The sequence below is a fragment of the Pholcus phalangioides genome, unplaced genomic scaffold, assembly GCF_987345545.1.
Source record: "Pholcus phalangioides strain wild (caught in Gottingen) unplaced genomic scaffold, Ppha-v1.0 ptg000010l_1, whole genome shotgun sequence".
NCBI classification, from domain to species: domain Eukaryota; kingdom Metazoa; phylum Arthropoda; class Arachnida; order Araneae; family Pholcidae; genus Pholcus; species Pholcus phalangioides.
This window is the reverse complement of record NW_028301603.1, coordinates 3563753-3591594: the sequence shown is the minus strand read 5'-3', so window position 1 is coordinate 3591594 and position 27842 is coordinate 3563753. Positions and strand designations below refer to the sequence as shown.

General features: G+C 34.9%; 1 protein-coding gene across 3 annotated transcripts; it reads left to right on the top strand.

Annotated features, from left to right (window-relative positions):
- The first annotated feature begins 70 nt into the window (after positions 1 to 70).
- LOC149080760 (WD repeat-containing protein 76-like) lies at positions 71 to 27510 on the top strand. Of its 3 annotated transcripts, XM_089237451.1 has the most exons (14): positions 71 to 131; positions 258 to 339; positions 4059 to 4722; positions 6248 to 6337; positions 8944 to 9026; positions 9739 to 9853; positions 12799 to 12944; positions 15063 to 15216; positions 17072 to 17227; positions 17367 to 17494; positions 21933 to 22034; positions 24139 to 24279; positions 26420 to 26473; positions 26592 to 27510. In XM_089237451.1, the coding sequence occupies exons 3-14, from the start codon at positions 4591 to 4593 to the stop codon at positions 26854 to 26856; spliced, it is 1566 nt and encodes a 521-aa protein (XP_089093577.1). In that variant the 5' UTR covers positions 71 to 131; positions 258 to 339; positions 4059 to 4590; the 3' UTR covers positions 26857 to 27510. The 3 variants fall into 3 exon arrangements, with proteins under 3 accessions (XP_089093577.1, XP_089093576.1, XP_089093578.1); XM_089237450.1 differs by lacking the exon at positions 71 to 131 and having other exon boundaries at positions 159 to 339; XM_089237452.1 differs by lacking the exons at positions 71 to 131; positions 258 to 339 and adding an exon at positions 570 to 657.
- The last annotated feature ends 332 nt before the right edge of the window (positions 27511 to 27842 follow it).

The window sequence follows — 27842 nt, the reverse complement described above, 5'->3', positions numbered from 1 at the left end:
TACGGGACGTATGGTCACCCTACCAAATACCAATAAGTTTTAATCTCATTGATAACTTTTGGCAACAATTGACGAACAGTGTCCCGTATTTTCTGGAGTGGATTTCCGTTTCTTTCTCCATGCGACATATGGTATATATAATTCTGGGTATGGGGGGGAGGGGGAGGGATTGTAAAAGGCGGGAAAAAACCTTACTGTGTAGTACGTCTTCGCGGCACTATATATATTTAACTAAGATATTTTTCTTTTTGATGTAGATAATCTCTATACAGTACCAACCGTGTAGAAGGCTTTGCTGTAGCGACAAATAGATTAATTCGTCGGTTCCGTACATTGGAGGTACGTGGCAAATTATTATCCATAAACTGTGGGAAGACTTGGAGGAGTTTAATCTCGGGGATCCCCCTCCCTCACAAATGGAGTGGAGGCTCTTGAAAGAAGCGCGGGGCCCAGCTCAAGAATGGAATGACCATGGCTTTGATGTTTCTTTTCCCAGATTTTGTTGTTGTTGACGTATTTTGCAAGCATGTCTCTCTCTCTCTCCCCCCCCCCCCCCAGCGGCAAAAGTGGAGTGGGCAGATCTAATGTATATGTGTGTATATGAATTGACATCATCATCGTGCCCCCCTCAGACTTCCAAGTCTGTCTCTGCCTATGGTGAGAAAATATTTATTAGCCCTTCCCCCAAGCTGGAACCTTGTCATTGCTTCCTTTGGAAGAGGGCGCTTATGATTATAGAAGACATTACTAAGCGCAAACCTGAATTTATCTCGTGGCCCCTCCTCCCTCAAATATTTGCATAAACTTCATGCTTATGTTTATATTATGTCTAAATATTAAAAACTAATGCATTGCTTTTCACAGAATAGTTGCACCAATTGAGATTTAGTGTTTTCCTCAATTTCACCGATTGAAATTTTGTGATATGCTCTTACCCTCCACTAGGGTAGGACTAACAAGGTTTTAGCCCAGAGTGATTCGTATCATCTTTTGTTTTTTGCGCGCTATAAATTTGCTGTAGTGGGGCCCATGAAAGATCTCACCCTGGGGCCCAACTGTAGGATGGGGGAAGCCATGGATAGACCTATGCTTAACACATTCATCGCTATAGAATGATATATCTTGTTTTCCACGAATATTTGCTGAGATCGATGAGAGAACACGTTCTATACATCAGTTTTTTTCGTATTATTTCAGCGTTTCCAGCGACTCACTTGATAACTTTTCCATGCATCCCAGTCTGTATTATTTTGTTTTCACAAAATTTCTACAAGAGGGTGCTAATGGCATAATTTTCATTTACACAAGAGAAAACAATTTTCCTTTTAAATCACAAATCACTAACATGCGGTTCAACAACCAACCAACTAGATTTGTGATTTATTTGCAATGGAAGCAGTTTAATAGCTGAGTTTTATGGTTATGAACGATGAACATTGGTTACTAGTTGCCATAGTCTTCTATTTATTAACATACATAATTGGAACATTAGTATCCACAATCAGATTATTATTAAAATTGAATGAAAGCTAAACAAAATTTAGATAGAGTTCATACAGAGATAATCCTTTGCAGTTGCAACTCATGTGTAGATTCCTGTGTAAGAGTTTCTCATAGGTGCCAATGCTTCCGATTTACCCAGAAGCCTTCCGGTTTTTAGCCTTGTTAAAATCATACAGTCGGAAGCCAAATTCTTCTGATTTTTTGTAAATTTGTAGATAAATTCCTGAAAATTGTCAAATTATTTCTTTTACAAAAATGAAAAATCCCTAAAGAAAATCGCTCCGTCCTTGCAATTGTAAGCTCACCATGTTTCTTGTTCGAAATCGGAAATTTGGAATAGTCGATTGTTGCCAAATATAATGCTGAAAATGAGCGAACTTGCCAATTTATGTATTCATATTTGTAGTCTCATAATATATTATAATTATCACAATATAATTAAGTTATGAATTTAATTTTAATACTTGGTTTTAGTGAAAAATAAAAACTCAAGTTAGTTTCATTAAAAATACAGAAAAAACGTGACATTAAAAAAAAGTTGCCAGCCAGGAAAAATACTGGAATGTTCCGGGAAAACAGGTTATATTGCCACTATCCATTCTCTAAAAAAAAAAAAAAAAAAACCTATTTTCCTTTTTTTTGCATGACATTTTGTTTTTTGGCATCAAAATGTTTAGTCATGTGACAAACTACGGATTTTTTCAGTCTGGGAATTGGCACCTATGGTTTCTTCTTTTTCATCGACTGTCACACTTTTTCTTCTTTTTACGTGCCCACGCCTTTCTGTTCACGGTGCGTCTTCAGTCACCAATTATTGGATCGCTGCAAGGTTAATTCTTTCCAAGAATTCACTCGTATCATTAAAACCTCTTATCTGGAAGCTAGTTTTCCCATGTAAAATAATGGAGATCTATTTTTCACGTGGAGTCTTGTTTCATTGTAGAGCCTTGATTGGGAACCTGGGTCTAGAGTCGTGATTCCCAAAGGGGGGGGGGGGGGCAATTTGATTTTGGTTTTTGAAGGAATTTTTGAAAATTCATGTTTGATGAAAAAAAATAGTGTGTGGGGGGGGGGGGAAATTATGGAAAAAATTCACAAAAATGAATGAAATGTCATATTCAATGAGAAAGTAATTTAAGTGTCAATGAAAATTCATATTCAATGGAAAAATGATGACTGAATAAGTAAAATTCTCCAATAATGTGTGTGTGCGCGCCCCCACGGGGTTTACCCATTAAGATGCTACTGTGAGAATAAAGATACCACAGTATGACTTGGCCATTGGGATTCATGGAAATATTTTTATTGCACCCCACTGTCTTAAATTGTAAAAACTCATCTTTTTTTTTGACCAGGTTATAGGGCTTTGTGCTTCACTTTACAGGGCTTTCCAGGTTTTGGGCTTCCTTCCACGTGGATTCGGAGGACAAGGGGGGCACAGGTTTCAAAGCTTAAGATTTCAGAAGAGCACAAAGAGAATCTCTCCCATGAAATTTTTAGTTTTTTTTAACCTTCGAGAAAAGAATTTCAAATTTGCAGAAATAGATATTGAAACAACATTTAAAGATTTTTTTTCAATTTTCGACCATCTTGGACCGGGCCACATATCCCTCCCCCTTGTGTGTGTGTCTTTTATGGTGGGTATTAGGATTTTACGAGAGGCTTGGGTGGGGGTGAATCGAGGGTGTCACTTAATTATTTAGTTGCTGTTATCGCGAATAAATGATGAGCCAGGCTGCTTTGTCTTATTGATTATTTGCGATATAAAGGAAAAAAATTCTCAGGCATTTATATAGAAATACATCTGTATACTTTCTTGTTATAGCATCCCACTCAATTATGATTACGCTAAAAAAAGTTGTGTTATGATTTTACCACTTAAGGCCGTTGTCATGCTCATGATGCACAAACATGGTATAGGGAAGTAATAATTTAAAAAAATGTGACAAGTAAATAACAATGTTTCATAAGAATATTACGGAAAGTAATTAAAAAAACAATACGAAATCAGGAACTCGCTTGCCAATTCTTCCTTGGGGGCAGATATATATGTAATGAAGAAGTAGCGAGAGATCATAGCCTGTTTCTTATAAGTTTAGGCCTTGGGTAAACAACTTTTTTGAGCCCTTTATATATATAGCATTCTTTGAGGCAGGGGGTAGAGGGGGCATGTAGGGTGTTTGCCCCCCTTCCCATCCAAGACCATAAAAAATTTAAGTATCGAAAGATGTCAATTTTGGCATCTGAATGGTTCCCGAAAGTTTGTTGGGTTAATTTTTTTTTTGGTGCAAGGACCAATTAGGCCAAACTGCGGCAAAACAAATGACTACAAATTTGACAGAATTTAACTACCATAAATTTGCAGGCCCTGGCACGTGCCCCGTTTGCCCATATGAAAAACATTCCCTGCAAGAAACGAGTGTTGAAATGTAACAAAATTTATTTTCAATCTCCTGTTTGGGTGTGTGGCGCCTAGTTATTGTGTTATGATTATTTAGCTGTTGGGAAAAAGTAATAATTTTTAAATTAATCTTTGTTGTCTCATTTCTACATAGATCTTGTGCTGCAGAAGTCGTTGAATGTGTGTATGATGGAAGTTCAAATGATTCTCCTCCCATCAGAATAGGAGAGCGAGCCATGTGTCTCTTCAAAAGCCAATCGGCCATCAACAGCAGTGCTGCAGCTCTTTTTATGCAAAACAATCTTTGTGTTGGAAGGCTAACTGCAATATTTAACAAGTGTCGAGCAGTTCTTTAAAATAATTGAGGAACTATAGTTATCTTCAGTCCATTCAGCATCAAGAGTTTCATAGCCCTGTGTTGCTTTCGTACCCTCTCTAGCAGTTCTCTTTCTGTTGCTTTGTCATCTGTACCAGCAGTCCTTCAACTCTCTCAAGTAGGCCTATTAGCTTTTGCAGTTCGTTCAAAACTCTTAAATAATACCATCACGCACACATCTTCATCAGTTATCTTGACCATCTCATCACGGACAGATCAACCATCTCCATCAGTTTCATAGCATTCCTTGCCATCGTTGGATTTGTCTCCTACTCCAGTTATCTTGCAATTGAGTCCATCTTTTTTTTCAATGCTCACATCAGCACCAGTAACAATGCTGTCAGCAAATAACGAAATGGAGAAGAATGGAGAAAGAGAAAGTCAAAAGACTGATGGTTCTACTCACAGAAATAAAGTAAAAAAAGAGCAAGAAGTAGCTGAGGTAAAGTATGATAATGGACATGTAACGAGAAAAAATGTTAATACAGTGCTGGCGTGGAGATCTAACATTTATATAATACCTCAATTTACCATGTATAATCCACAGATTATATGTTAAGTAACATCAGAATTTCATATTATAGGCTAGATCGCTGCATATTAAAAGCATCTGCATTTTTTCTCTGAAAGAGTTTAGAATCAAAATCGGGACTTGACAAATCACAGGAGAAATATAGGCACAAAGATATTCCGCATGCTATGAAACAAGAATATTTATATATGATGTCGGGTATTGTTGGAAAGCTTGTTTTATTTCCCAAACTGAGGGGATAATTTCAAAATTGCATGATGTAAAATGTGTGATTTAATCAAGGTTTTTGAAATCAAATTATTTTTTTGTTTAGACTACATTGCTTGAACTGTTGTCCAAACAACTTCAGTAGGAGGAGAAGTTTTATTTTCTTATTTTGTTCTTTGGCACCCTGAGTGGATAAAAATAGGAATGAAGTTTTTTGCGCATCCAATGATCGGATGTGGTTCCTTAGATAATGCCCCCTTTATATAGTCGGGAGAGAGAAAATCTGTGTCACTCCTGGTAATTTCTGTCGCTAAACAGGGTCACAGACCCTTCTTCATCTTGAAGATGAAAATGTCTCGTTTGAAGCAAAAAAATAAAAAAATAATAAAAATAGCTAGCAACTATATGCCTTCGAAATCTGGGCATTCTTCATTTTTTTTTTTTTTTTAGATGAAGCACTGATGCCAGTGGCATTAAAATTATGTCTTGGAAACTAGTCGATCGGTGTAGACCAACTCTTCACCAATAATCCACTCGGGGCTTCATCATCCAGAGCGGGTCGATAATGAGCTGATCAGTGCTGTAAAAACTTGTACTGGTTGTTAGACTTTCATTATGAAACCTTTCATGATAAAACCAATTTCGCTGAGCCAGCCGGGAAATACAGAACAGGAGTTATTCAATTATAACATGATCTTTTTTTAGTTTAACGACCTCAAACTGATCGTTCTTAGCTAACAAACAAGTAGTTATCTGAGTTAGAATGCGATGAAAATAGAGCGATCGTGACAATGTATGGCCGGTATTTAAAGGAAAAACTCTTGGCATGTCTAAACAAGCCAATCTGCTTCAAGGTCATTTCATTTGCATATGATCGCAGGCTGGCAACATCACGGTAACTCACTCTAATTAGCTGAAACATGCATTAGTAGATGTCACTTAACTTGTAGGTCTGAAGCACCTAAGCAACTTTTTCACTCTCCTGCAAAATTTGTGATTTGGAACTTACTGCGTTTACCATTTCCAGTCTTCCAATGTATTGGACAAATAAAAGAAATGTAGTATGGAACAAATGTGAACGGGACTTCTAATCTTCTCTTTTATTTTCGAATTTAAATATTGTAACCATTGTTGAAAATCGCTCGTCAATCCCCATCATTTGAAATCTCATTGCTTGAATAGCTGCAGTCTTATAATTTTATAAGTGTACAATTATTTTTCTTTCCAGGCTGAAGTAGAAAATGTATCTTACCAAGAATTGGTGAACAAACGGAAGGAACTGCACATTAATTTCTTAGAAATATTGGATATCAAATCGGTGAGTTTCTTGATTAATATTGTTATGAAAGGGAAGTTTCAAAAGTGTACTTATTATTAACGTAAACTCTGTTTCTCTCTCATAATTTATGATTTTTGTTAAATAAATTTTGCATGGCAATCTGATTGTTGAAAAAAAAACAACTGGAAATTGGTTGCTTTCATTGTATTGCATTTTGCCACAAGTGGCAAAATATTGCAAATCTCTTACTTCCTTGAAGTTATTCTACTTATTCTCAACTCTGTAATAGCTTGAATCATTTCAAATATTCAGGATAATCAAAGCCATATTACCACTCCACATCAAAGCTGTAGCATCCACTGTTGCTTAATCAACCAGGTGTTTTTTGTGTTAACACATTCACATGGGTAAAGGTTTGGCAATCTGTTTTGAGGGCGCGCAGATATATAAGGATTGAACTTTTTGTTTCTCACATTCTCAGTGCTTATTTTGACTTGAAACATCCTTGAAAAATCAAACACAAAGTCCCATGAGGAACCAAACTTGTATCTAATGTTAAAATGAAGGGGGAAAAAAACACTATAGTGCAAAAAAATTAATTTCTACCCATTAAATGGCAAGTCTATACTTCCAAAGATGATTTTATTTTCCCATTCACTTTTTATTTTTTTTTTAACAAGGCATATGGTATTTAAATTTCATCAAAAATTTCCAACTTGAAATTTTAACAGCAGGTATGTTGGAAGTTATGGATGTAAATACTTATTTTGTCAGAAACCAACTCAGTCTTGTTTTTGAAAATGATATCTCATAGCAACTCATATCTCTGTCAGCTTCAGAAATATTCAACTCACTCTGTGTAACACAAATTTTCTCATAACATTCGTTCACTTGACCACCCATAATCCAGATACAAATCAATACGCTGCTATGTCAAAACTGGCACAAGCAGGGCCGGAACTAGGTTGGGGGTGGGAGCAACTGCTTCAGGCAGCAAATTTTTGGAGAGACCATGTTTTCAAATTATTTGTTTCAGTTCTGTTTTACTTGATCGACAATATAATATTTTATTAGGTACAACATGAGCAGTAAAAAACTAACAAAATTCAAAAATTAAATAAAGTATTTTTGTTTTTCAAATTTCATGATTTCAAAATTCAGTGATGACATTTTCACTCAAAAATATGATAAGAAAAGAAACACTTCATTACAAAACTGTCACATTTTAAAGTTGGGTGTGGGGAGTGGAAAAATCCCGTCCCCCCAGAAAAAACCTAGTTCCAGCCTGGTGGTCGGCTGAAGTTGTTGTTTTTTTTAGGTTTTCCAACTTTGTGGTGCCAATCATCCATTTGAAAAAGTTTTCCCTGTAGGCCGTCAGACCTACACCATGATACTTACATCAGAGCCGCAACTAGGGGGGCCTAGGGTTGCACTGGACAGAAAATTTTAGGTGGGAACAAAAAATAAACATAACAATGGCAAACATCCTAGTTGTGGCTTTGGGCACAAGTATCAGCGGTTACATTTGGATAAATTATGATTTAATCCAATGGAACGTGAAAATTTTCAAATTATCATCTTATTGACACTTTTCGAACACTTTCCCTGTAAAATGATTGGGAGTAACCCCACACACACAAGATTGTCTCTTGATTTTTAGTAATTTTCAAACTGTATAAAATTCCCTCCGGTATTCAATGAAGATTGAACCATTCGATTACACAGGTGGTCTTAAACCTCTACTGCCAAAATAAGACGGGAGTGATGTCATGCATAAAGAAAAATAAATTTTGATATAGAACCTAGGGTTGCAAATATACATTTTTTGTTAGTTCATGTTAATATGCAATTTAAGTCATTGGTGCCAATAAAAGGTCCAAAACTGGTCCTGGGGAGAAATAAATATTTTCTTCAAATACACGTGATACTTCTAGAGAGAAAAGAGGATAAGCTGACAGAGGCAGCATTCATCATCTCTATAAAAAAATTTGTAACGAACCAGAGAATTAGGAATATTCTTAGCAAATGCAACAATTCAGGTCTCGTCAATAATTTTTTTATTATAATTCTGATGGCATTTAAGTATGTCCTGTCTTTGATTTGCTCCCTGATTTTTAAGATTAAAGTGACACTAGGTCAAATTTGGGAGGTTTCTTGTGATTTTTAAATTAAATTCCAAAGCTGTTTTGCAGCAAAAATGTGTAAAGTGGAGGATACTTCTACTATACATAAGAAGAAAAAAAAAAATATCTTCTATATTGTTTCTTATGAGAGAAAATATAGAGTCCAAGGATGGCACAAAATTTTCTGATTTTGTGACGTTATGTCTTCCGACATGGGAAAAAGTCATTGAATCCAAGAAAGGTGGGTAAACCATCATATATAGGATCTTTTTTTTGGTAAGAGTCTTGGTTCCCCTGAAATTCAGCTGGCACCTAATTTTTTTGAACCGTAAATCTTCCTGGTGTTAAGAATTCATTCTTTTTTTTCAGTGTTAGTTTTGATTTATGTCAGGTTTATTTTCTGTGTTGTATTTCCCAGATTTTATCTATTCAATGTCATTAAAACTAGTTTGCTTAAAATTTTCTTATTTATTGGCTTTTTCATGAAATATGGTATTGATTGGTGGTTTTTATTTTATGTAGTTGAACGATGAGGTTGCTTCATTTCTTCCCCCAACTTTGACTCCCTCTGCAAAACGGCCACGCCTAACTACTCCCAAGAGAAGGTAATTTCTGGATAATATCTTATTTTTCCTGAATACACAGTGAGAGTTTAAAATAAAAATTAGTTATATACAATAATTATAATTAAAGTTACACTTTGAAATGGGCATAAAAGGAAAACTGGACAAAATGTTATTTGGCGGAATTGAAAAATGCTCTACACTGACATGTCCTTAACATTTCTCCTGATATGCTAAGAGCCATTGTTGAGAATGCAGTAATGTGATTTAACTTGCTTTAAGAAAGTGGTGGATGCTACATTGAACATGCTTTTTAACACGTTTTAGAAACGATTACATTTTTTTTTTTGTGGGAAATTGAATCCTGTGACCTCCTGTAAACTATTACCAAGTTTAATAACATTTTGGACAGTGGTTTTCCTTTTATTGCCATTTCAAAGTGGAACTTTAATTATAAAGACCCTGTATATTTTCTGTATTATTATTGTTCTGTGAGATGTATATTTGAGTGATAAAGAGGGACGGGGGGAATTTTTTTTTTATTTAAAAATCTGATGGACATTTATACCACAAACTGAAACCATCAATATGATTTCATTGATTTTAATGTAATAGTTCGATGATTTTAATGTAAATAGTTCAGTTATTTCCATTCAAATTTATACAACTTTTTCCATAGTTCCTATAATTGTTCATTAAGTGATAACTTAGTAGACATGGACGTTCATTGAATGCTTCACTTTCTATTTCATAGATTACCCGAAAACAAAGAACAATTTCCTTCCAGGAAGAGTTTGCGCCTTCAAAAGAAGCCTTCTTCAGAGGATACTGTAGATTATAGTAACATTACTCAACCAGAACCAACACCAGTGAGTTTCAGTAACAAAAATATTGTTATGAAAAAAACTATACCTAATATTATTGAATTTCTTCCATATCGTTGCCACTGTGTTGTAATTATTGAATAATGCCTCTTAAATTGTCTTTCGACCTCTCAGATGTCAGTATTTTTACATAAAATGTTTGGTCTTAAGGTGTTAAAAAATTGCAATTCGTAAAAAATGCTTTGTTAAAATATCAAAAAAATAAAATAAAAACTAATTATAATTGATGTAATTTTATTGAGGTTCATTCCTTCTACTTCATAATAGATAGGTCAATTTATATTTTTTCTAATTAAATACCAAAAGTGGTCATTTTGACCCCTTTGGTAGAAAGGTATATGTCAACTCATGGTAAACCTAGTGTTAATATAAGGCCAAGTTCACACATTGGACCAATACGATCTGTGATGTGTAACAAAATAGACATGGATTGGTTAGAAACAAGAAACCGGCATTGATTTCATGTTTTTAACCAATCTGGAAAAATTTCTTACACATCGCGGATCATATCATCCAGTGTGAGCCCGGTTTATCAGAGTATGGAATATCTTGTTAACTTTACTCCAATTCCTTGCATAATATTAAAAATTCAAGGGTTTCATGCAGCAATGTAGGCAAAATCAAAAGTTCACATTGAATATCTATTGGTACAATAGTCTCAATAATTTGAGGTGCTCAGATTGTTCAGAATTCCTTTTTTCAAAGCCTCTCTGTTTTCTGCCAATAGCAAGTTTGCTTTCATTTTTTCTCATTTTTCTTGCAAAATACAAGTAATTTCAGTCTTAACAGTGACTGAAAGAGTCTTGATCCCTAGACTGGATTCTTTGGTGGCCTTTCAAGTCTGAATTTTTCATAGTAAATTTATATTTATACAAAAAATTGACACGTTTTTAAGACAAATAAAATTTAATTGGTCGAATGGTCGACGCGTTTCAGCTCTACAATGGAGAGCCGTCATCAGGACCTCGCAGAAACGCGTCGACCATTTGTCCAATTAAATTTTATTTGTCTTAAAAACGTGTCAATTTTTGTATAAATTAAAACCAGGCAAACTTCTAATTTTTGTGATAGTAAATTTATAGTTTACAAAATTAATTAAAAAAATCCATTTATATTTGGGTCTTCAGGCTGTCGAGCCCCAGCAGTCTCATGTATAAAAAGACATTGGGTTTTGGCATTTGTGTAATGAATTAAAGATAAAACAAGGTAAGAGAGGGCCCCCCCCCCAACACACACTTAAAAAGTCATTTTCTATTGCTTTTTCAAATAATCCAAGTTTTTATTAATCTGAGGTGGTCTAGGTCCCGGTCGCCTCAAATTATCAAGACTCTACTGTACAGTATTAAATTTTAACAAGCACAAAGTGGACAGTATTGTAAGCCAAATCTCATTTATTCTGCCTAGAACACCATGTAGCATGTGCACATTGATTATATGAGTACAGTAGACTCTCGCTAATCTGGAACATATCAACATATCAAATCAGGGTGTGGCAGATTACTATTACTAACCTGTACATGCACCTCGTACACATTCCTCTTCAGAATTTCTAATGAATCTGCACATGTTGGAATGTGTACCCCCCCCCCCCCACACACACACACACAATTGATTTGCGCTTGTGACAAATTGAAAAATCCCATTTAAATAACATATACTTTGCACAATGACATGTTTTTTTTCTCTCAAATGCTCAAAAGAAAATCTGCCTAAAAACACTGGATTACTGGACGGACTGTCATGTAATGTGTGATAGTATGTGTAATTGTGCCATGTACAATTACAATTACCTTCAGTGGGATTGACAATAATGTATCTTTGTATAACACTAAATACAAATTCCACAAAGGGCAAACTGCCTGATCAGATGACTAAAAAAAACTATAAAAATTATAGGTATCAAGTATATTAAAAATTCAGAGAAAAAAGCAGTTATCATGAAAAAATAATTATGGTAAAATAAATGCACTGCCCATAAAAAATTATGATGGTCTTCATACTAAGTATAACTTCTTGATTTACCCCCAATATGGATATTGTCTTTCATTTTAAAAGTGTCAATTGTGTCATTTTTAATGGGGTTGCTGTATTTTTGAAACATGACATCCATATTTTTATGGGCATCTTTTTATCAGCCACCTCGTTGGGCATTTTGCCTGTTGTGGCGTATTTATATTTGATAGAAAGGTACGACATTTTTAGGAAAAACAGTACTTTCAGGAATTAATAAAATTTTTAAACCAATATACAAAGCACTGTATTTGATATTTTGATAGGATGATCGCACATATATGAAATTGAAATACAATATAAGAAGGATTTTATGTATCTGTTATACCGCTAAAGCTTGAAAGACGTTAATGTGCACATTGCCTAGCTAATCTGCAGATTAACTGATTTGATACCTAGATAATCTGTAGAATAACTGATTTCTGCGCTTTAGCGGTAACATATCTACCTATATTCACATTCAAATAATAAACTGTGAATTGCCACAATGGCATTGTATTTCTGATAGTAATGTTTTATTATCATGAATTTCTAATGGCGCTCTGTAGTATGTAAATTGGTTTTGTTTTACTTCAGTGGTTTCTCTCTCTCTCTATTTTTTACCCTTGCAGAACTCTTAAAATGATATCTAATCCTATGTTCTAGGTAACCACCTCTAGTTTAGTTAGGGGCCATTCAAGTATAACGTAAGCAGATTTTCAGCCATTTTTGACCCCCCCCCCCCCGTCATCAAAAGTCAGCAAATCCGAAACCCCCCTTTGATGCTTAGGTAATACTTGAATGACCCCCTTAACCCCCCTGATTGAGAAATACTGCTTCACATGATTGATTATCTTGGCTCGGTTGATTATCTGAAATTTTTTCAGGTGATGTTTATCCTGTTTGAATTGTATACACATTGTTGTTTTTTTTCTCTGTAGAAAAGGAAAAAGATTCGTGGTGTAGTGAGTTTTGCTGTTGCATCACGAGAAACTGGTGATCAGCTGCCTGAAACATTTGTAAAAGGTCTACAGTTTTTTAAAGATGAAATTCCAGAAACAAATGTCCAACCACAATCATTAACCCAGTGAGTAAAAATATTTGAAATTTTTGAGAAAAATTTGAAATGGCCTATCAGTCTATGCTACAGTAAACGCTTTCTCAGTTATAATGACCCAGTGTTATAGTAACCATTCCATTACAATGACCGGTAAGATAAGTTGCAAAAGTTTTCATACAACGAATAACCTATACGTTTTTCTTTTTAATATAATGAACTTTCAATATAACACCCATTTTCAACGGGACAATGGGGATCGTTATAATGAGCATCGATTGTATTAATTTTCATCCTCTCTTTTTATATCATTTGAGATCTTTGAACAGAGCAGTAATGGCTATATGGGTGCCAGGGCAAATTAACATCCAAGGCCTTGATATAAATTTTTCCATATCTAATTTTTTTGCCGCAGGTTACCCTACAGCTTGGTCTCTTGGTTGCCCCTGCATAGTTACAGCCCTGTTGAAGTTCTAATAATAACCTGAAGTTTGGAATTTGCTAGGGTCAATTTCTCTTCAGGGGGCCAAAAGCGGCACCTCTTGTTCTTTCTTTTTGCCACATTGCAAATCGTTAGAATTTATGTTACTAAAAATTTCATGGTACAGCTGTCTATTAAAGAATGGTCAGATTGTCTTCATGTATGTTGAACTATGATTAGTTCCATTTCACTGGACTTTTAGATAGTTGCATGTTTGATTGCCCAGAAATTTTTTATTTTCGGATGTGGGCTTGCCCACCATCTATAGAAGAAGGCCTCCACTCGAAGTTTGTGATGTCACTGAAGGAGGTTATCTCACTTATAGCCATTGGATATAGCAGATTGACACATGGGTTCATCTTTACCATTTTTTTGTAGTATATCCAAAGGCTATAGGTGAGATTACCTTGTTCAGTAATGTCATGAGCTTCGTGCAGAAGCCTTCTGCTCTAGATGGTGTGGGCTTGCCCCAATTACGATGATACTTTTACAAAAGACCATAATTGATAGTAGCTGAGAAAATGCTGCTACTATCTACCATCCCACCAGGGAGCCATTTGCTGAAGTTAAGAGAGGCTACTAATGCCTCTTCTTCAGTGCCTCATACCACAGTCTGTGAAATAAGGAATTGCAGGGTCCTGTCTCCAGTGGTGTGGATTGTAACATGCTTGCCCAGTTTGCAAGAGGTCCTGGATTCATGTCCCAGCAGAGACCAGATGACTTTTCTGAGTTCACCTCGGCATAATATCCAGAAAATATCTGTTTCCTTGACAATAATTTGTTCTGGGATCACATTCGTTAGCCTAAACGAGGTTTAACATGTTTCTATGGAAAATTATTTAATTCATTCCAGAAACTGCCCGAAATTTGAAGGGATTGGAAGGGAATTACCCCACCTCTTGGCAAAGCTGAACCTTCATCACTACTGACAATCTGTAAGCCAATGTTGGCATATCTGAACAACTTAAAATTAGATGAAGGATAATTTAAAAGCTGATGATAAAACTAAACATCTTTTTATTTTTTATACCAAGCAGTCCAGTTCGTGAGCCATTTTGGGGAAAAAAAAAGTGTCATATGCTATGTGATATAGTCAGCTCATTTCTCTCTCTCTCACACACTCACATGTGCAGATGGATAAGATGCTTCTAGAGTGTTCAGATTGTTCACTTTGGTTTTAAGTCTTACCATATTCTTAAAATCAATTTTTTTTAATGCATTTTCTTTCAGCCTAATTTTTCCATTTTATATGAAATGGCTCAAAATCTTTCTGAAAGAGAAAAATGGGCATATCCGGAAAGCAATTCCAAGATGGAAATAAATTAATCTTTTGCTCCAGTAATAATTATTCATTGGATTAATTTTAATTGGCACGAAAATTTAGCTCACTATGCATGCGTTGTTTTATGTTAATGCATGCATCCATATTAACTGAAATGTTCATTAGATGAATCCATATTAATTAGTCAAGGCAGAAAAACATCAAAAATTTTTTTTTTTTTAACTGAAAAGTTTGTAAGCAGAGGTATCACTGTATGTTGGATAAAGCTTTACTTTATATTAAAGAGAGTGAGTTCAGAATAATTTAAATTGGGAAGTCTAAAAGCGGCGAACATATTTTTTTTTAACATGCTGTCATAAAATAATATTATTACTTTTCGTTTCAGCTATGTGGAAAAATTTGGAAAAATGAAGATCCAAGATTCATTGGTTGCAAAATTGGCGTACTCTAGGATATATTGTGTTTCTGCGCATCCTTCTCCAGAAAAAATCATATTCGCAACTGGAAGTAGAGATGGCGAAGTATCGTTTTGGGATTTGGTAAGTCATGCATAAAATTTTGTGTCTTACTAATAAAAATATTACTAATTCTTTGGTTTTCAAGATCCTATATAATTGATCTTGATATGTTCTTTAAATCAGTAATTCCCAAAAAATTTTTGTTTATTGTATCCTCGGAAATTTTAAAATCTTGCTGTATGTGTGGGTGTAGTAAAAATGTTTTCACACATGCATGCAAAAACACTCAATGTACCACCAGTGTGGCAAATTGTCTTGGAGGACACAAAAGGACTGGAAGCAAATAAGTAGGGAAAAAATAGAAATGTCTCTGTCCGATCTCAAGATTCTCCGGTAACAAAGTTCTGTTACACACTCTTCAAGAATCACAGTCCTCTTACTACTTTCAGTTTAATTTTATACTCCACATTTCTTGTGGCATCCCTGACTGTTCGCGTAGTATTCCAGGGTGCAACAGCGCACTTTTTGGCATCACTTAGTCACTTGTGACTGTTAAAAAACTATCAGCTAAAATCAGCACCATGAAAAATTTGTTGCCACAACAATCAAAGAACAAGGTAAATACTGCAGATAGGGCTGAATGAGAAAAATCAGCTGCACGCTCATGATAACAACTGCAGAAGCTATATAGATCAACAAATACAATAACGGTTTTAAGTAAGAGGCTAGAAGCAGTGAAATTATGCAGATCTTGAATTCCTGCTCTCAAAATAACAAGGACTTTTCCCACATCCTGCAGCAAAATGACTACAGCATCTCTCCACCAATCAGATCATTCTACCAGAAGACGTATGTGCAATTTGTAGCCAGTTCTAGCAATCAATCAGAAAACAATATCATCGTCCAAGTCGTACAGGGGTATAAATATAACATGATTCACAAAACAGTTTAATTTGTTATGACTTCTTACCATTTCACCTGATGATGTCAACCTCTAGTGTTGAGAAAATGTTGAGGACTAACAAAAGCTCCTATAACTTATTCTAAGTGCAAAAGTAAGAACGACAACATTGAAAATAAGTTTTTGACTGTTTTCATATTGATTTTCTAAGGTAAAAAACTAACCCTGTGGTCTTTTATCACACATATTTTGAATAAACAACTCACAATTTTGCTTAGTAAATTGAACACAGGTAATCAGTAGTTTAGATCAAATGGATCATAAAATTATATATTATCTGTTCTAGACCCTTTTTTTGTTAAAAAATTGCAAATTTTAAATAATATTTTGCTTTAATTGTTGTAAGAAATTGTTGTTTAAAAAATAAAACGTAATATACAAAAAAGGTAAGTTTCTCATCATGCTATTTACCTATTTTCGACGTCAAAAACCCAACCTTGCTGCTAAATCTGATCAGCTACATAAGTTGCATTTTTAATTGATAATGATCCTACAATATTAAAATATAGAGACATAATTGTAGGGAGTTTTTGTACTCCTAATGTTACCAGTTTGGTTTAACCGTCATCGTGAACCATTTTCATCTTGCCTGTAGACTCAGAGGCAATCAAACTTATTAAGTTACCTATAATACCCGGCGGCTTATAAACAAACCCTACATTCCTAGCTACATTATAGAAATTTAGCACATCATGATTGACCAAAATGAGAGATGAACCATTACATCACTCATAGTGAAATTTTTGCTGGTGACGTTTAACAATAGATTTCATGTTAGGCCATGCATTCTTTGATGGCAGTTTTTTGTATTGATGTGTACTATCACCTCTTAAAGTTACCCCCATCTTTTCTGAATCACCCTGTATATGTAAAATTTGGTGATAGATTCTCTCATCATTGTTAGTAATTTCTCTCGTAAGCAGCAAATTACTAGATTTATACAAATATTTTTTTTCTTCAATGTATTTGTTATAGGATTCAAGGAATGAGAGGCTGCCATTCTTATTTGTACCACACAGTGAAAGGGTATCCTGCTTAAATTTTAGCCCTTATAATTTGAGCGAACTCTATACTTCAAGTTACGATGGTAGCATGAGATGTGGAGATCTGGTTGAAGGAGTTTTTAATGAGGTTATTATTATTGTTTTCTATATTTTTCATTATAAAAAAATTAATATCCCTCCTACTAAGATGCATAGAAAATAGACATTCAATAATACCCCTTGATATTATGAATCAAATTTTTTTTCACATTTTGTAACCATCACAGGTGTTTCATGCTAATGCTGATGATGACAGTGATGTACTTTGTACCTCTTTCGACTTCTTGTCTTCGTCCACTTTCCTGGTCAGCTTGTGGCATGGATTTGTAACTTTAGTTGATAAGCGGACAAAAAAGTGAGTCAACCTGTTTTATTTTTCTTTCTCTTCAGGACATTTATTATAGTGTGAACACTGAGTGATTGCAGCTGCATGCATCATGTAGGCCAGGAGTTCTCAAACTGTGCACTACTAGCCTTTGTCAGATGTGCAGTGGGGCGATGGCTCTGACAAAAGTTTTTGTGAAGAGATTCCTCGTTAAACCGCTCCCGGGAGCCACGGATAAGCATTGATTAAGGGAAGGGATGTAGCCGGGTGGAAAAAGTTTGAGAACCACTGATGTAGGTGATTTTCCTCTCTGTTGTAAGTAGAAATAATTTGAAAAAATTCATTTCTCAATGCGTTACCATTGTCACTTTTTAAGATTGAATCTGTTATGATTTCAACTTGGTTACTTATCGCTGTTTTGATAATTTATTATATATATTTAATACATAAAGTAGTCGCAACTCACTTTATACCAGTGGTTTTCAACCTGTGGTCTGCAGACCCTCGTGGGTCAATGAGTACTTTGTAAAGGGTCCGTAGGATGATTTTCATTTACTACCATTGACACATTTAGTGCTGTGAAATTATAATTCAATTTTTTATGATATGCTAATTATTAATGACGTTTTGGATTTTATGGGAGGGGGTTCAATATTGTTTTTCTGGCACTATATGGGGTTCATGGAGCCCTGACTTTCACTACAGGGAGTCTGCAACATCAAAAAGGTTAGGAAACACTATACCACGGTCAGTATTTATTTCCTTTTTCTTTTGCATAAAAACAAATATTATTAATAGCAAAAGACAGAAAAGACAGACCTACCTCTGCAACATTATATGGAAGTGTTCAAGTGAAATCTCACAATGAACTTTGCGGAATCTTGCTTTGAATGAAAATCTTCAAATAGTTTCTCTTTGAATACAAATTTTTCTCTAAAATACAGTGAAAATCCTATATAATGCTAATTGTCTGTATGAGGATACAGTCGAACCTCATTGACATGAACCCGCTTAACATGAAAAGAATTCTTGGTCCCCTCATTCTCTACGCCGATATGTTAAAAAATGCGCTTAACGTGAACCTTTCAAATGGAAGATCGTTTAATGTGATAGAATTGATCAACCTGAATAAAAAGTATGCGTTGTAGAAAAATTCTGGGAGGGCAAAGGTGTTGGGTGAATGTTGTTAATGTTCTAGACTTAGAGATGTAAAATTCTCAAGAATAATCTTTCAGAGAATATCCTAGAATATTCTCTGGTAGGACTACTATTATGAATAACTTGAGAATATTCTTATAAGTTCTTGATGAGAATATTCTCCTGTTATTTATAATATAGTTACATATAATATTCTTGAATATTCTCTGGAAGGACTAATTTCATAAATTACTGGAGAATATTCTTATAGAAAATAATAAGAATCATTCTGAAGTTATTAATAATAGTCCTTCCAGAGAATATTCTCGAATATTTCTCCTCGATGAGAATATTCTTCAGTTACCAAAATCTTTGCAGAGAGTATTATCAAGAATATATGTAATAACTTGTATTATAGTAAATAATCTCGATAAATAACTTGAGAATAATTATTTTTGATAAGAATATTCTCTAGGAATTTATAATAGTAGTCCTTTGAGAGAATATTCTTTCTAAGAACTGTCCCCATCTCTCTTCCCATCAAGAAGATGAAAATATTGAAGTCTGTAGACCACAATATTAGTTTAGAAAATTAAACCAACAGGGTTGAGTTGCACAACTTTTAAAGAAATGTGAGTGATACAGAATTTAAGTGTATGTGCATTGAAGAAAACAACAGTTCTGTATCTTCTTCGATTGAATGTGATTATATAAGAACAGCTTCCTTTATCAATCAACTTTGGTCTTATTTCTTTTGTTGTGAACTTATTTCTGAAAATTAATGTAATTTTAAAATGATTTTTTAAGGTTTTAATCTAAAGGTTTCTAAAATCTTTATGACAAACTTTTAAAACCTCTCATTGTGGCACTGAGACTATTCTCGAACTAAAAGTTGCCATTGGGGGGTGATTATACCAAAAATTGTTTTCTTGTAAATGTTTCAGGCAATGAAAACTGATTTATATTTCACAATATAAACAAAATTAGTAAAAAAAATTAAATTATTTAAAAGAAAAATGAATATTCTCGATTATTCTCAAATTTTTACATCCAGAATATTCTTGTTCTCTGCAAATATTCTCACCTCACCCATCTCTATGCTAGACAAAGTGGGGCATAACTTTGTTTTTCATCGAAGAGAGGACTTTATTGCCTCTGAGCTTTTGGAGGGGGGGAGGGGAAGGTGTCACTCACCCTCTTATCTCTAAGTCGGCTAGTGGTCTTGTTTTCAGAAACTGTTGTAACGATTCAAGACCATATATATGGCACTGTGGCAGAATCAGGTGGTGAACCAGGAGCAGACTTTCGACTCAGTGTTTCAGTGAATTAAGTTTCGAAAGCTTTAAAAACTTGGAACTTTTTAATGGACCAAAACAGCGCTTCCTCCACTCTGACTTATTGGAATGAAATTTGAAAGTTTCTGCAACTGTGTACTACAAAAAAAGTGAAGCGCTGTGGTGGTCAAGTGGTTATAGTGACGGACTCGCGATGCGAGGATCCGGGTTCGAACCCCACAGTGGTGGTCGGCTGAAGTTGGTTTTCTGTGGTTCCCAACTTCAAGGCGCAAATGCGAGCCGATCTCCCCGTTAAAAAGTCTCGCCACAGAGAGCAACAGTCCTACAACGATAAATCATTCAATCATAACACTTCACTCATAGTTAGAAAAACTGGTGGCAGATGGCCACACTACACATAACAAGCATTACAGAGAAACAAAAAAAAACTTCACATCAGGTTTCACTACACGTACACGCACATTTCCGCATGTACCGATTCGTTGGGGGTTCCGCGAGGGGGGGGGGGTGTGGGCGGGGTGCATGTGTGGTGTAGTAGGTAGGGCCTCCAAAAACTGAAACTGGCTCGGGGATCCATAATGTTCTTAAGTCAGCCACCTCGTTGGGCAATTTGCCTGTTGTGGCGTTGTATTTGTATTATCACAGACTTTTTCAAAAAATGATTGAATGTTGCGGGTGTATAAATTTTTCATTTTAAAAATTATGAAAAAGAGCATTTTAAAAAAGCTTAATATGATCGATTCTGTGTTTTATACTAGTTTGAAATTTAATACAGTGTAAATTACAAATGAAAAATACAAACACAAATTGAATGTCAAATTCTTTTTCTGTCACTGCTTATCTGTGGTCGGCTGAAGTTGGTTTTCTGTGGTTCCCAACTTCAAGGCGCAAATGCGAGCCGATCTCCCCGTTAAAAAGTCTTGCCACAGAGAGCAACAGGCCTACAACGTTACAAATATTCAATCATTACACTTCACTCACAATTTGAAGTATAGATGGCAGCACTGAAATATCATACACAAAACTAGCTACACACTCAGACCGTTAGGTGCACTCACTTTGTTCCAGACTCTGCCACGAAGCTGGGCTGGAAGAGATCTCGGCAACGGGATAAGTCTGGTGGCAGAGACCCTGGTGTTCATTCATTCATGTCACTGCTTATCTGTTAACGTGAAAAATTTTGGTGGAACCTTAAGTTTCACATTAATGAGATTTGACTGCATTACTCTGGTTCTGATGCACTTTTCATAGTGCAAATGCATTTCTGTTATAACTTTATAACGATATGCTTTTTCAGTCTCTTAAACATCATTATTTAGACGTTTCACTGTAGGCGATATCCTCTCCTTTACTATGGGAAACAGCAGTCTCAACTGTGTGGCTTGTCTAGAATAGACCTACAATGTTTCTGAGATTATAGAGATCAAAGTGTTCTGGAATCAGAAATGTTCCCTCTATCTTTAGAATTAAGTTTTTTTTACAAGAACACATGTTATATAATAAGTGTAGATAAGTATTCAAGAGAGAATGTGTCGTGCGCTGAATTTTGAATTAGTGCTAAGACAGCGTTCGGGAAACCATGGAACATAATTTTTTTTCACTGTCCCTCTCTACTAAAGAATGAAACTTATATTTTGTGTGACACATGTAACATGTCTCTATCTAATAAATTTTCTTTTTTTCTTCTGCAAAAACATTGAAGTCGCAAAAGTTTGTGTTAAATTTTCTTTATTTTCGAGAAAGTATAAAATGTAAACCACTCTAACTCTAGTCTTACCATATTCCCCCGCATGGATGGATCCTAAAATGGAGAGAAACGACAAATCAACCAATTTAATCTCATTAGAGTCCAGATATCTGAGAATTACCCAAAATTTGTAGATAGATTTTTACGGAATACTGGAAAATAATAGCATTCTAGGGTCCCTCGCTGGTTACCAGCATGCCAGCTAATGCAGAAGGAATACTGTATTTGCATAGCCATGTTTCCCTCCACTGTGTATTTCAATTAAACAATGTTTTCTTTTTTTCAACAGTATACAAGGTGAAAGAGATTTCAAAGTCCTAGACTGTGTTGCTAAGACTGTTAGCATTCATCCAACCAATAAAGACTATTTTGTGGTAGCTGGTGGAAACGGGTAAGCAGATTCAAAACATTTATTGTTAGAATGTGTTCAAATTATTTTTTTAATAATTACATTTTTCAAACACAATAGTAAACTTGTTTTGGCCAGAAATGATAATAGCAGGGTCGTAACTAGGGGAGGGAAAAGGAAGAGCAGTTGCTTTCTTCGTGGTAAGAAACCCCCCCCCCCCCTTTATTAAATCTTTGAATTTTGCAACGATGGGGGGTAGCAAAATCATGTTTGCTTTTCCCCACAAAAAATCCTAGTTACAGCCATGGTTACAAGCAATCTTTGTGCTGTCCTCATTTCAGGACATCAAGACTTTGGCTTTGCATAATATTTTAGCCTTGCAGCTGTATGTTATATATTTTAGCATGTGTAGATGACAACCCTACTCAGAGATTGGTATCAAATAAATTCGAGGGAAGCTATTTCTGGTTTAGAAACTAACTCTCTTGAAGTTGGTATATTTTATTATCTCAGGTGGCTTTTCGCCCTTATATTATTTATACGTAGATATTATAAATTTGGGTCTTCGAGTTTTTTGTGGCATTTTACTGATTTTTATCATTTTTTACAGTAACAATAAATTCATATACACATGTGAGGGAGTTGAAAGAAAAAAACAGACTATAAAAAAGTCAGTGATCACATTAACGTATCATTTGCCATCAATAAGAGTGTTGCAACAGAATATTTGGGCTGAATTGGAAGGAATACTGGGACTAGCTCACAATTGAGCTATAGCATGACAATGAACAAATAACAAGCATCTAATATTGGAACTTATGAATCTGGGAAGTATAAGGAATATATAAATTCCATCCTCCGAAGGAATCATGATTGTTTTAGCACGGGTCCTCACATCTGGTAAAGGCAGTTCTGGATCCATAAAATCCACAATGACTGGTTTCAGGGCCAATCAACTATAGTTGCCAAAAGTTTTGTCTGCAACAGGGAATGTCCATTAATAGGTTGTATAATACAGTTGCAGCCTGTTGATGAAACTCAAAAAAATTGTCTGTCAACAGGAGGTGTCCACTATAAGAGGTTTCACTCTGTATTGTACCTGCAACAATCTGTAAAAAAAGCTGTGTCCAGACCTGCCTCTCCACTTGATGCAAAAAAAAAAACACCCTGTTTTCCATTAAAATCACCGTGCTGTAGGCTAAAATTGGGTTTTTGAGTGGTTAGCGCAGCTAGTGTAGACTTGGCTTCATTTGCGCTGATAATGTGCGGTCCAGCCCACAGAACTTGTTTTGGAAAGAATGTTTCATCGTAGGTACTGTGGGAGCTCTAATATGAAGAAAATGGGGGAAGGGGGTTCTATGCTTGCCAGGCGTTTTTATATACGACCCACAAGGGACTGATTATGTTGTCTAAGGAGGGTACACCCCCCCATCCTTTTCATGGCAAAGCTCAGCATTCATCACTGCCGAGATATTTCATGCCAATGTTTGCATGTCTGCAAGTGACAGTTACTCATTGGATTCATTTTAATTGGCCCAAAAATTTAGCTGATGATGCAGCTGTTATATGTTAGGATACACATCCATATCAACTAAAATTCATTAGCCAAATCTGTATTCGTTAGCCAAGGTATATCACGGTACAGTAAAACCTATGTAACACCTGCCTTGTATGGAATCAAAAGATAGGCCCCATCTATGATTGCTTCGATGTGCACCTGTCTAAAATGGAATATTATTTCAATCTCTTTTGACGTTCTGTTTCCTATAGGTTCTACTGCACATAGATACGACTGTTTTTATTTAGAGATCTATGATCAATAAGCTTCCAGACCTTTCTACTATTTAAGAATGATGGATCTTGCACAAGCATATTCCAAATATATCGGTACATACAAAAAAATTTGACATAATAGCAGTTGAGCTCCTATCAATCTATTTCTGTACCGTTCAGGACTTTTGTGTATTAGATAATAGATAAATTGGGAAATAATTGTTTTTCTGTAGATGTATTCTTTTAGAAGAAAAGGCTTAGTAGTTCAGAATTTAAACTTCATAATTTCTCTTTCATACTGTTGTTTTGAGCTATTCCTTGCATAAAGTGGTTCGTAAATTTTACACATGTAAAAATTGACAAACTATTTCAGTATCGCAGGTATATGGGACTTGAGGAGCTCCAACAAGAAGCCCGCCAATGAATTGAAGCATCAAAGGTCTCTGAATTCAGCTTATTTCTCTCCAATCACTGGAAACTATGTTCTCACGACATCAATGGATGATAGATTGAGGTATATTAGTTTTTCTCATTTTTATTTGGATTGCGAACACGATTACAAAATGAATTATGCTCGTGAAACAAACTTCTACTGTAATATGGAGGGGCATACACAGAATATTGATTTTGAACTTGCAAAATTTATTAAATACAGTCAAACCCTGTTAAAGCAATGAAATTGAATTGGCGCCGAAATCTTTAACTGAGTATTTGTTGACTGTCTGCTTTGGCTACTGCTGATTTCAGTGATGGAATATTATTTCAAACAAAAAGCCAAATTTCTCATGAACTAGAACGCTGACTTGTGGTTTGTTGTGGGCAGCTCCTAAAGCTAGTGAAATAAAAAGTTATTGGTAAATTTGGGTGATTGTAGCTAGAAAAGTGTTTGGGGTTACAGATTTCAGTGACAATATTTTGTGGTTCACCAATCTCTCAGCGCTTGTGGCTCACCATTAATTCCAACGATCCTGATGAAAATATTGTCACCTTGGAAGATGTTTTCTGCTCTTTCCAAATGTGTGTAGGACTTTCAGAAACTTCACAAAATTTTGAGTTGATGCATTTTCTTTCTAACCATCATAACTCAACTGTAGATTTGCCATGTGTTTTAATGCTCCATTTCAGCTCATCAGGTACTTACTTTGGCCTGGCAGATTTGGTAAAATTCACCCAATACAGTGAAACCTGTCTAACATGGAAACAGAAGGCATATCTAGTCAAAACCTGCTAAAACGAAAAGAATTTTTGGCTGAGTGCATGTTTTTGTCTTTTTGATGGGAGGAAAGTCAAGTCGTTCTGATCCCCCTTTTGTTAGGTGAACTGTTTCACTTCTTGTAAAAATGATGAATGCTTATTATCTATCTGAACTGGTTCTGGGGGTCGGGCTTGAGTGGGAAGCAGATTTACTATTCAAAATTTTGTAAAGGCACATTTCATTTATGATCAAAATGGCGGCTTTTGTTAGAAAACAGTTTTATTTCTTGGAAAAAGTTTGATAATTTCAGGAAATTCATATACGGCGAGGGAGGTTGAATTATTGTTCACAATTTAATGATACCATGTTTTGGTTACTGCAGAGATTTTCATTCAGTGTAGTGATGACCACCAGCAACAAGAAACGCGTATTGAATTTGAACACAAAAATGAAGTTTGTAGAGGCGTAAAAAAGCAAAATTTTAAAATGTTATAGAGAAATGTAGAATCTTTTTCTTTCACAAACGTTATCGGTTGTTGATCTCATTGTCACAGTATTTTTAAAAAGGTATACAATTTTTATTTTAAATACAGTAAAACCTTGCTACAACGATACACAATATAACAATATTGTTTACTACGATAAATTCCTCAATAACAATATTTTAAGATTTCTGAAACCTGTAAAAAAATATTTTTTTTACATTTTGAATTTTATTTTAACTTCATCACACTTGTTATCAGATGCCTTCAGAAGAAAAAAACATCTTGTACTTAAAAATCACTGAAAGCTAAAGTAAGTTATAGCTACTTTCTGTGCAATACGGTAAACTTCTTTACAGGCACAATGCATCTTAGTGAATTTTTATGATAAATTAGTCAATTAACAATTTTTTGCGGCAAATAAATACATAAAAGCATATTTTCTGATGGTATTAACAGTTTTGATGTAGAAAAGATAACAACAACATGAATTTGATCACACTTAAGGATAATCTCTCTACATTTTTTCTTGGTTCGCAGAATACTTTTATATCAAGGTTTCTGTGCATTATTTGAATAGCATTTCATTGCTATTCTATTATTGCATTAAATATGAAATTTCAAATGTGTAGTTATTTGAAACAGGCATATTACTATTTTGCATGTTTGCTGTCTCTGTTTAACACTCGTTGGTTTATAGTAGTTGAGTTTTGAGAATATCGCCCTAAGTTTTGTAAATGATAGAAATAAATCACTGCATATATTATTATGTGCACCTGTCTGAAATGGAAAATAATTTGTCTCCTGACCTTCCGTTTTCATTGTATTTTGTTCTTGCCTGTTTAACCCATAGCTTTTGGTTATCTCAGGTAATCAAGGTTCTGCTGTATTTATTTTGAAGTTGTAAATTTCAGTATGAATTATTAACTATTCAGCATCTAATATTTTGGTGTGAGTAAAGGCTTTTTTATTTTTAGTGTGTTTGAAAGTCCTATTTCAAAGGCAGAAGTTAAACTGCATAAAGCTATAAGGTGGGTATTCAGTATTTGTTTAAGCTAAATTATTATTTTTTGCTTAATAAGAGTATTTTGTGCTGTCGATAGTGAATATATTATACTCTTGTATCAAATTATTAAAATACTTTCTCAGACACAACAATCATACTGGCAGATGGCTAGCACCATTGAGAGCAGTTTGGTTGCCCAATTGTGAAGAAGGCTTTCTGGTTGGAAGTATGGAGCAGCCACGCCGCATCGAGGTTTTTGGGATCGATGGCAAGATGGCTCACATATTTTCAGGTGATAGTTTGGGGTCAGTTTGCAGCGTAAATGCTGTTCATCCTTTGAGGCCTGCTTTAGCTGGCGCAAACTCTTCTGGGAAACTACATGTATTCTTGTCGGCAGAATCGAAATGATTATTTTTCAGCAATGTAAATTCCGAATTTTTTTTGTCTTGAAAGTTTATTAAGATTTCACTCAAGTATTTCAGCAGCAAATTGCTAAATATTTTTTTGAAAATTGTATTTGATTGGGTTGCAGCTGTAGAAGCAGCTTTTAATGTGTGATTTTTTACGAATGTTTTCAGTCCGAAATATACTGAGAAATTGAATTTTCTGGATGTGACAAAACTAATATTTGGAAAGAAAAGTGATTTGTCTCTTCGGGGAATTTGAACCTAGGTCTCCCTGAATACCGGGCAAGTGCGCTAACCAATATATCAGACTTTTTTCAATTTCTTATAACACGCATTAGTAGTGTGAAGTGCTGAGTGAAGACAGCAGCCTTCCTTAACTACAGCAGTTTTTGTATTAAGAGATAGTATATTTCGGGCCAAAAACATACTGAGAAATTTAATTTTCTGGGAAACATCCACAAAATTCAATTTGTTTATTTGTATTCAAATACTTAACTGGAGTTAAACCTTGTTTGTACAAAATATTTTCTGTGCATCTCAGAAGACTTTCTTAAAAAGGTTCCACTATGTTTCATTTCATCACAATTCTGTAGAAGTTTTATCATGTGATATGCAATTTCATTTCCATGTTGATAATAAAATACCTTATTTTTCCAAAAAATATCAAAATTATTATGTTTGTCAGATCATAACTTGCTTGCTAGAATGGTAAAGACGTATTTTATTGCTAAAAAGCATATTTCTGATCACTGTATTTGGCTGTGGTAATGACTTCATTTCAGAGGAATACAACACAAATCAATCAAAAAAATAAAAATGGTCAGGTGCAAAAAGAGGTCACACCACTGTATATATTTTTTAATTTTTTTTCCCTCAGAGACGTATTTGTATCCATTCCAATCACAAAAGGCCCAAGAAGGAAGCTTCCAATTACGGACACCATGGGACCAAGATTTTTTTCCAGTAATAGGGGGTTTCCATTATGAA

Coding starts and splice junctions, on each gene's coding strand:
- LOC149080760 (XM_089237451.1), top strand. CDS start 4,591: ATGCTCACATCAGCACCAGTAACAATGCTGTCAGCAAATAACGAAATG. Junction 6,338..8,943: donor AAATATTGGATATCAAATCG/GTGAGTTTCTTG, acceptor TATTTTATGTAG/TTGAACGATGAGGTTGCTTC. Junction 17,228..17,366: donor TTGAAGGAGTTTTTAATGAG/GTTATTATTATT, acceptor TAACCATCACAG/GTGTTTCATGCTAATGCTGA.